The following is a 10,871-nucleotide window of genomic DNA, read 5'->3' as shown; positions in this document are numbered from 1 at the left end:
GTCGGGATGGGGCAATGTCATGGGTCTGCCTCCTAAGGGTTAACTTAGTGCAGACTAATTGCAATGATTGGCAACAGGCTGCCCTATTTAAACACCTCAGAAGCACTGTGTCATTGCTGTCTGATCTGCAGCTTTACTTTGAGTCTGTTCCTGTGCTTGTATTGATTCCTGTATTGACCTGGCTTGTCTGACTTCGTTGCTATCTCCAGTCCTGACCCCGGCTTGCTTTGACTCTGCTATACCTGCTTCCTGCCTGATATCCTGCTGCCAACCCCTGCCTGTACACCGACTACTCTCTGCCTGCTGCTTGAACTGTATCTGATTACCTGTGTCTGAAACCGGCTTGTCTGACCCTGCTCCAGTCTTTGCCCATCCAGCTCCTTCCAGTGCCTGGAGACGCTGTCCTGCATCCGCTGTGCATCCGCTGTGCATCCGCACCTCTTTACCTGCTTCTTCCTGCTGCTCAGCAATCCAGCCGTGTTCAGTGACTTATCAGCTACTCTTCTCAACTGCCAACAGAAGACCAGCGCAGGCACTCTTACCTCACTGCGCTCTTGCATCCACTGTTGCAACTCCAGTGGTGCTTGAGCCAGGGCTGTACGTGAGGTCTCCCTCTGCACATCAGGCTCTGCTACAAGGTACGTGACACCGTGCCTCTCAGCCTGGTGCTGTCACTTTGCAGATCCTCCTCTTATGTCTGAGTAAGAGTCCTTCGGCTATACCAGTAGTCATCCAGACAAGGCTCTGAAGAAAAGGGTAACCTCGAAACGCGTTAGCCGATGTGTCTACAAGCATTGTGAATTTCCGTACAGTCTCACAAAAGTGAGTATACCCCTCACATTTTATTATACCTTTTCATGTGACAACACTGAAGAAATTACACTTTGCTACAATGTAAAGCAGTGTATAACAGTATAATATTGCTGTCCCCTCAAAATTACTCAACACACAGCCATTAATGTCTAAACCGCTGGCAACAAAAGTGAATACACCCCTAAGTAAAAATGTCCAAATTAGGCCCAAAGTGTCAATATTTTGTGTGTCCACCATTATTTTCCAGCACTGCCTTAACCCTCTTGGGCATTGACTTCACCAGAGAGTCAAAGGTTTCCACTGGAGTCCTCTTCTACTCCTTATGATGACATCACAAAGCTGGTGGATGTTAGAGACCTTGCGCTCCTCCACCTTCTTTTCGAGGATGCCCCACAGATGCTCAATAGGGTTTAGGTCTGGAGACATGCTTAATCAGTCCATCACCTTTACCATCAGCTTCTTTAGCAAGGCAATGGTCGTCTTGGAGGTATGTTTGGGGTCATTATCATTTTGGAATACTGCCCTGCGGCCCAGTCTCCAAGTACGTCACATTACATGTTGGCATTCATGGTTCCTTCAATGAACTGTAGCTCCCCGGTGACGGCATCACTCATGCAGCCCCAGACCATGATACTCCCACCACCATGCATGACTGTAGGCAAGACACATTTGTCTTTGTACTCCTACCTGGTTGTCACCACATGCTTGACACCATCTGAACCAAGCATCCACCCACTTCTAATGATGGGCATATATGCAATGTTCTTTTTTTTCCTTCAGCACATGGGCTGAAGGAAAAAAAAAGAACATGGCAGATACCTCCATTCGCATCGATCGATGTGGATGAATAAATCTCTGCCAAGAAAAGTGTTAAAAAATATATGGTGAAGCATAGGGGAGATCTGCCCTCTGTGTCCACCCCATTCCCTATGCTTCACCATATATGCTCTTTTTTAACTGCAGTGGTGAAATCACCTCCTACAGTGCTACAATCATTGATTATGTATATGATGAGGGCAAACACTGTTGCTGTCAGAATAAACAAATCAGTGCTGCAGCTGATGGGCGTACCTGCAAAGCAAACAATGGTTAACAATAAAACAGAGTAACAATAAAACATTACAGTATACCAGTATATTATAAAGTGCAGTAAAAGTAGAAAGAGTAGAAAAGTAGAGTAGGAACAGAAAATTAATTTAATAAAACAACAACTGTTTTTGGCTTTTTTTTTAATTTATTTTCTACTTTTTTTTTTTTACACTTTTTTGTAACTGTAAAAAAACTGCTCCAGGCTAGGGTCTGTCAAAATGCGATAGCCAACATCTTTCGAGACCGTGTGTGAAAAAGTGTGCCCTAGACTGTACCGTGCTGTACCCTATACTAATAATCTACTAGTGTGTGGTAGCGACGGAAACAGTCCCCGATGCAGAGACCAGGTTGGCCAGGACAGAAGGGACAAAAATGACGGGTGTCACACCTAAATCCGAATTGACTACAGACACGATATCTTCTTTGGGGTGTTCTTTGGGTAGGGGTACTAGGGAGGACATCCGGAAAATGCCTCTCATGCAGCCGGCTCATTGCATCTGGATTGTATATTTGGGCCACAGCACCTCCTGGATACAGAAGGGCTGTGATGATCTCTTCCTGGAATTTTAGGAAGGATCCACTTCTTTCTGGAGCTTTGTATAGCACATAAGCTTTCAGCAGAGCCAATTGAAATAAGTATACAGACACTTTTTTGTACCAGCGTCTGGCCCTACAGGCAACTAAGTACAGCATCATCATCTGGTTGTTGAAGTCCACCCCTCCCGTGTTAAGGTTGTATTCGTGGACATAAAGGGGCTTCTCAACAACACCAGTCGCCATTGCAATTTGGACTGTCGTATCTGTGTGAATGTAAGACAGAACAAAAACATTTTGTGTGACCCTCCACTTCACTGCAAGCAATTTATCAGACTTCAAGCAGGCTCTCTCCTCCCGTCAAAGTTGGGAATCTATAAGCCGTTGGGCGAAGCCCCATCAATTAGGTCACACGGTGCCACATGCACCAATTCCAAAATCAAAAAGGCGTCTAAAAAGTGGATGCTTGTATAGAAGTTGTCCACGTATAAATGGTATCCCTTTCTGAATAGGGGGACACCAAGTCCCGAACAATCTTGCCACTGCTTTCCATTTAGTCTGGGTAGTTGGGGGGCTCCACATTGCTATCTTTTCCCTCGTAAACCCAGAAACTACATGTATAGCCTGTTGCCCTGTCACAGAGCTTATACATCTTGACCCCGTATCTGGCATGCTTGCTGGGGAGAAACTGTTTGAAAGCAAGGCGGACAGAAAATCTAATCAGGGACTCATCAATGCATACAGCTTGTTGGGGCGTATACAAGGCTGCAAACTTCTGGTTGAAGTGGTTTACAAGGGGCCAAATTTTGTGGAGCCGGTCATATCCAGGGTCTCCCCGAGGACAACAGAGTTCAATGTCACTGAAGTGCATGACCCGCAAGAATTGCTCGTATCTAGTCCTGGCCATGGCCACAGAGAACATGGGCATATGGTGAATTGGGTCAGTGGACCAATATGACCACAACTCACTCTTTTTAGTAATGCCCATGAGGAGGGATAGACCCAGAAAAGTTTTAAATTCGGAAACCGTGATACGTTTCCATGCAAATTCTCTGGCAAGGGTCAAATTTGGATTTGCGGCGATGAATTGATCGGCATATAAATTGCTTTGGTCCACAATAGATCTGTAAAGATCTTCCTTAACCACTTAAGCCCTGGAGGATTTGGCTGCTAAAAGACCAGGGGGTATTTTGCGATTCGGCACTGCGTGACTTTAACGGACAATTGCGCGGTCGTGCAACACTGTATCTAAACGAATTTGGCGTCCTTTTTTTCCCACAAACAGAGCTTTCTTTTGGTGGTATTTGATCACCTGTGCGATTTTTTGATCACGCGCTATAAACAAAAAAAGAGCGTAAATTTTGCAAAAATAGCAATATTTTTCACATTTTTTTATATGAAATTCCCCCCCCCAAAAAATGTAAAAATCTAAATTTTTTAACATTTTCGGCCAATTTGTTTTATGCTACCTATGTTTGGTAAAAAAAATCGCAAAAAGCATATTTTGATTGGTTTGCGCAAAAGTTATCGCGTTTACTAACAAAGGGAAAGATTTTTGTCATTTTTGTTGTTTTTTGTTTTAACGCGTAATGGCAGCGATCTGCGATTTTTTTTGCGGTACTGCGACATTGCGGCGGACAGATCGGACCCTTGACTGACATTTATGACACTTTTGGGGTTACCAGTGACATTTCTACAGTAATCAGTGCTATACATATGCACTGTTACTGTAAAAATACACTGGCAGTGAAGGGGTTAACTTTTTTTGAAAGGGAGGGGCTATGTGTGTCCCTAGGGGCGTGCTTTCTACTGTGATTGGCTGTGGCTTCAGATGTATGAAGAGTGATCAACGGTTCTACATAGTAGAACCGTATGATCATCCTTCATACACAGGGGAGAATGACAGGCAGCTTGTTTACACTAGCCGCCTGACTTTCTCCCTCTCCCCCGCCGATCGCAGAGTGACCGGCGGACATCGGGTCCGCCGGTCACACGCGCGGGGGGGGGGTCCGTGACCACGCGGGAGCGGGAGCGCGCCTCCGGGGGCGCGCGCTCGCTCCCTAGACCCTCACAAGTTAGTGACGTAGCCCTACGTCACTTTGCCTGTGAGGGGCTGACTGCCGACGTAGATCGGCGTTAGGCAGTCGGCAAGTGGTTAAAAAACAGCTCATAAGAATCAAGGAAAGTAAAATTGGCTGTTTCCACCAGAATTCTGGGTTGGCCAGTGAATAGGGGAAGTACGGGCGCTGCAGAAATGATAGGCTCCCAATCAGGATTTGCAAGCACATCAGGAAGGACACTATGGGCTCTACGGGCCTGTCTTCGAATTATTGGTGGCTGCGGGACACTACTTGTACTAGCCATCGCACCAGCTTGAACTGCACTTATGGGACTTGCCACGTCACCAAGTGTTACTGCAGTGCTGGTTTGACTCTCACCAGGATGTACTAGGCAGCTGGTGCTTGCCAGTTCACCAGAAGGTGGAGCGGCACTGGTACCATCACTCTGCTGCATACGAGAACCCTGCAGTAGTTGCACCTCAGCAACAGAAGAACGGGGTCGGGTACACCTGACCTTAGCAAGGACCACTACTCCGTCATCAGAGCTATCTGTCAGGGTGCTGCTGCTGTTTACAGGTTTGAATACTGAACCTGATTCTGACAGTAAGGCTTCCCCATCGCTCTCCTCTGTCATGCTCAGTACTGTGTAGGCCTCTTCACTAGTGTACCTCTGTTTGGACATTTTGGCCAATAAATTTATAGGTACCTAGTGTGACTCACAGGTAAAAAAGCACCTGGTTGTCAAAGACTGTTTGAACTGCTACCAAAAAATGTAACTGCTAGTGCTAGCAGAGATCAGGCTTGACTCTGCTAACACTGCAGTTTAGTGCGCTGTGTATTGGAAGAGACAGTAATCTGCTGATTCTGCACTTCTTGGGGGGGGCTAAATGCAGGTGCTGGCAGGTGTAGGGGCTGATCCTGCTAATGCTGCGTTTTGGAAACACTAAACTATTGGGGACCCTAGCATAGTTCTGATTAGATAAAAGATATTGATCCGTTCAGACACTATACTAGTAATGGAGGTATTTAATGTGTGTGTGTTTGTCACTGGAAATCAAAGGGTTAAAATGTATTCCTAAATATGTGGCAGGCAATCTGTCTTGAATTGACGCTAACTAACTGATGTCATCTGTGACACTAATACAGTGATCAGAATAAAGATCTGTACACTATACAGTAATAGTGACACTGTGACATGGCAATGAAGGGGTTAACTGTGAGTAATCAGGGGGTTAAATCTTTATTCGGGGATATATGGCGGGTCCCCTAAACCTATCTGGGACTGCCTCTGACTACCACTAACAGCCTTTAAACTAACTGAAGTCACAAGTGACACTAATACAGTGATCAGTAAATTGTCTGTATACTGTAATAGTGTACACTGTGACAAGGAATGAAAGTTTTAATGGGTGTGATCAGGGGGTTTAATCTTTATTGGGTGATATATGGCGGGGACCCTAAACTTTTTTATGACTACCACTAACTGCCTCTCACACTATCTGAAGTCAGAGGTGACACTAATACAGTGATCAGTAAATTTTATCTGTACTGTATAAAGCGTACACTGTGACAGGGAATGAAAGGGTTAACTAGGGGGTGGTCATAAACGTGTGCCTATGTGTACTGGTGTCAGTGTAGTGCTTCTGTACTCACAGTAGATGTTCTCTCTCTCACACTGGAATTGAAAAGGACTCCAGGAGAGGAGATTACATCATATCCTGAGCCGGTGTTTACATTACACAGGCACAGGATGTTCTGCCATTGGTCAGAACCGATCAACAGGTCCAGGCCAAAAATCTTTGGCCTGGACCTGATGACTGATCAGTTCTGAACCAAATTAGAACATTGTGGGGACAGCGGGGGCGCGAGTGCGCTCCCTCCCCCCCAGCCCCGCGTGCAACCGCTGTACCGATACGGTGGTTCATGCAGCTGAGCCAGCCTGCCACAGTATATCTGTGGCGGGCAATCAGCAAGCGGTTAAGATAAAAAACCTTCTGCCTTTACAATCACTTTAATCAGCCCTCATTAGGCAACTCCCACTGTTAGGCACAACTTGACCATGACCATCATTTGCTACCATGTACTCCAGTACTTATTTTTTGGCTCCATCCATGGCTCTGTTTTAAGCTCTCTGCCTATTTTCAGTGTATACAAAACCAGATATATTGGAAGTCATTTTTTAAATGATTGTGTTGAGGTTTATATTTATCATTGAGACCCCAGCTTGTGGCACGACAATCAAAGCATATTTTATAGGTACAGGGAAGCCCAAGTTTTGTTTAACCATGGCTTTACGCCCCTCCCACTATCATATTTGGCCACACCCACTTTTTGCTGAGGCACGCATAGCCAGACCACTATTCCTAAATTTTATGGACAGTACTGACAGGAATGGTACCAGCAAATTGGCGAAGGGCCAACGTGGTACCAATAGTCAAAAAAGGGCCAAAACATATACCTGGGAACTACAGATCAGTCAGTCTACTAAACTATTGAAGGGGATGATAAGGGACCATATTGAAGAATTTGCAATTTAATTGAAAGGTTGTTCCTGCCAAACCAACCTGATGATATTCTACGAGGAAGTGAGCTGTGGTCTAGATAAGGGAAAGCCAGTGGATGTGGTGTATCTGGATTTTGCAAAAGCATTCGATACAGTCCCCTGTAAGGTGTAAGGCTGCCCATAGATGAAGCAAACTTCTTTCTTGTAATAATGGACAGGGGAATTCCTTACACCGAGCCATCGTGTTTTCCAGGCAGGGGGAAGCTGTAAGGGTTTTGATGATTGTAGATGGGAACCTTTTGGGGCTGGGTTCCCCGCCTCCAATTCGCATATCAGGAGATTGTGACTGAAGAAAATATAAACGAGTGCGCTCGGTAATATGCAGTGAGATATATACACAAAGTGCATAAATAAGTAAACATAAAGTACACTTTAAAGCATATTAATGAAAGTAAAACCGTGTGCAACAACAAGGTACTAAAAAAGGTGTCATGCATCATGATTAAACACAATGTGAGCAAACTAAAAAAGTCCAAAGAATAGTGACACGTGAATCTTCAGTAATGTATTCCTGATAGTAAGAAATATCTCTTAGAGCTGGTCAGCAAATTCCACTTTCCCATATACCACCACGTGACTCATGGACTAAGGTGCAAGGGGTCCTTACCGACTTTCCACTGTCATGGAGCATGTAAATGCATCCAATCACTGGAAAAGGTGCATAAACCACAGTGTTGTCCCCACGCTTAGTGTATCACCACGTGTTATTAATAAGGGTGTACTCACCAAATGACCAAAGACATGAGCTTGAAATAATGTGTTCCACACATGGACCGCTGAAATGGACACTCTTGGGGCTTGGTTAGCACTCTCCAAACACAGGTGACACCACATACATTCCTTCACATGCGCTGGCGCTGCATCAGCCAAATTAGTGACTCAACAATGGATGGCGCTCAATGTAAAACTCCCCATGCGAGAAAGAAAGGTAGCCAATAGTGCATTATCCCCTGGATCACATTTATTAAGCTAAAAATGGGCACTTACATGAAAAGAAGAAAATACACGCATGTAGATTCCAGGTACAGTTGATCGCGGCCTCCTGCAGTGCAGACCGCGAGATGTGACGGCGCGGCTTCTCCACCCATGTGACTGGCTCTCTATGGATTCGGTTCACATATCTCTGGAGTGGCTCCGGTGCGAATTGCACAGGAGTCCTGTGCGTCTTCTGATTTGTTTCCGGTCTGAATTCAGCCAAAATTTCAGACTGAAATCGGACCTGAAATGGTGAACAGGGACGCACTGGACCCCTTCTGTGAGCTGCTCCGTGCGGCAGTGTGAACCCAGCCTATGGGCTGGTCCACTCCACTTAGGCCCCTTTCACACTTGCCGCTCCGTCGGCGGACTCAGTTTTTCTCAGCGGGGGATCAATCCGCCGATCCCCCGCTGAGCAGGCGGGTGGCAGCTCTGTCTCCAAGCTGTGTGCAGAGACAGAGCTGTCAGGTCCCCACTCTTCTCTATGGGGGAATTGGATGAGAACGGACCACCTGTCCGTTCTCATCCGATCCGATCCGCCAGGCGGATGGAAAATAGGGTTTCCATCCGTCCGGATTTGACGGACAGGATCAGATGTCAGCGGATGCCCCATAGAGATGCATCGGGCATCCGTTCAGATCCGCCTGAAAAACTGACAGGTGGATCTGAATGGTCCGCAAGTGTGAAAGGGGCCTAATGCAGAGCAGGCATAGCCTGCTCTCCTCTATAGGCAGTTGGATGTAGACTGACATCTGATCTGCTAAACAGATGATGAACGGATCCCCCATCTGTCTGTTTTTAGTGGATCAGATGTCAGCAGGTGTCAATGGACACATGTCAGTGACACTCGCCGCTCCATAGAGGAGACTGGGGGGTCTGATTGGGTCCACCTGAAGAACTTACAGGCGGATCTGATCAGTCCGCCTGTGTCAAGGTGTCCTTAGGCTCCACACAACAGCCTGTATTTTATGAATGATCTCAGGTTCAGTGTGGAGCAAAGAGATAAAGGTATCCACTCTGAGCATAGTTGTGCGCAACCAATTGCATTAGGGTGTGCACGCCAAAGCTTAAACACACATGGCTTTCTCTATAGCCTCAGCTGCACTGAACATTGAATGAATGGGCAGTGCTTTGTGCTGAGCAGTTTCATTCATATATTGGAGCATAGTAAACACAGTTTACTATGCTTCAGTTATAAATGAACGGAGTGAGTGTGTTCACTAAGAAAAGGAAGGGGCTGGTAAATGACATAGTGACAAGCCCTTTCCCTGCACTCTCCATTCTGAAACATCCCCTGCAGCAGCTGAGGGGAGAGGAAAGAATAGAAGAGAAGCCAGCAGCAGCACAGTGGGGGTGGAACGCAAGGGGAAGCCTGGACAGTAGGGGGAGTCGGCACTGCACAAAGTGATTAGGGTGTGCACCTCCTATGCATGCCTATGACTCTGAGTTATAAAGCCTCCAATAATCTAGGCCTCTTTATAAAACAAACAGGAGCTTCATAATGCACTTTGTTACATAGCAGCAAATATTGGCTATACAGAAACAGAACATATCTACAGACAACCAGAATCAATTATCACCACTACATGTGTACTTTTATGTCTGCAGCCCTTTTCTATATTCACTTCTATCTACTAGCTCAGCTGTTCTCTTGTACTACGCATGCGCAAAAGACCTCCTTCAATGAGGTAATTGCAGCGACAGGAAGTGGGTGGCTCCTAGGCCGCGGAACAGGAAGTGACGCTGAGGTAGTTCAGGCCTTGTCTGCGCATGTGCGGGGAAGTTAGGGCTTACACGTGTCTGCTCTGCGCGGTTTCGAGTCGTGTGCTCGGGTTCGGAGCTCCGCAGACATCCCGGTTCAGCCATGCTGGTGCTGTTCGAGACCGCGGCGGGTTACGCCATATTTAAGGTAATGGAGAGGACGATCCTGGTCAGAGGACACGAGCAGCCGCCTCCACGTGGCGAGAGTCATGGGGGGAGGGTGGAGGTCAGGCCACATGGCGGACTCGTCTTAAGTTTTAAGCGCTGGGTTTTATTACTGTGATATGGGATGGTGTGGTTAGTAATATGACTGCAAACCTCTAGATGTGTGTGTGTATATGTATATATATATATATATATATATATATATATATATATATATATATATGGAAGTCTGATGACCGATTCCTGGGCTTGTAGGAGAGGCTGACATTGCATATTGTAGGACAACTTCTGCAGTACAGTAGACGTGAAATGGCTGAATGTGCAATCCCTTGAAGGCCTCTTGATTACTGCAGCTTGAAAAAGCTCTGTACAGCTTTTTTTTCTTTTAGGAGCCAAAATACAGCCCATTTATTGTAATATGCTTATGCACACAGGTGTGTAATCAAGTGCTGTGCATTCTTTACTAAAATAGAAAAATCAGCTTTTTTGTTGTATTTTACCTTGCGCACAAATGTCCATGTATTGTGCAAAACAAGGATGCGAAAATAAGTTTTCACACAAATGCGTGAACACGTATACAGGAAAATGCACGCAAAAAAAGTAGATGCTCAAACAGGAGTATCATGTGCAAGAGGCCCAAGGGGTTTTCACACAGCTATCGCCCAAGATTCCTATTAGGCTCCATTCACATCTAGGCGTTGCTATTTTTACTGGTGTGTTATCTAGCGTTTTTGTGCAGACGTTTTGTGTCTGCACAAAAACGCTAGAAAAACACACCTGTAAAACTGAAAAACAGTAAAATGCCTGTAGACTGCCAAAAAAAGAAGCTTGTACTTGTTTGAGCAATGGACATTTTGCTTAAGGAGACAGAACGCCCAGTTGTGAGCAGGGGCCATTGAAATTATTGGGAT

At 45.8% G+C, this 10,871-nt stretch overlaps 1 protein-coding gene across 1 annotated transcript in view; it reads left to right on the top strand.

The window, feature by feature from the left end:
- The first annotated feature begins 9,788 nt into the window (after window positions 1–9,788).
- The window catches only part of NOP58 (NOP58 ribonucleoprotein), a 35,051-nt gene continuing 33,968 nt past the window's right edge, over window positions 9,789–10,871 (top strand). The window contains exon 1 of the mRNA XM_082260990.1: window positions 9,789–9,943. Within this exon, the coding sequence (XP_082117116.1) occupies window positions 9,899–9,943 (45 nt within the window). The 5' untranslated portion in view covers window positions 9,789–9,898. The remainder of the gene's footprint in view (window positions 9,944–10,871) is intronic.

Source organism: Pelophylax lessonae (genome assembly GCF_965119305.1).
Source record: "Pelophylax lessonae genome assembly, chromosome: 6".
Classification (NCBI taxonomy): Eukaryota; Metazoa; Chordata; class Amphibia; order Anura; family Ranidae; genus Pelophylax; species Pelophylax lessonae.
Note: the sequence above shows the minus strand (reverse complement) of the source record. Positions and strands in the feature narration are given on the sequence as shown.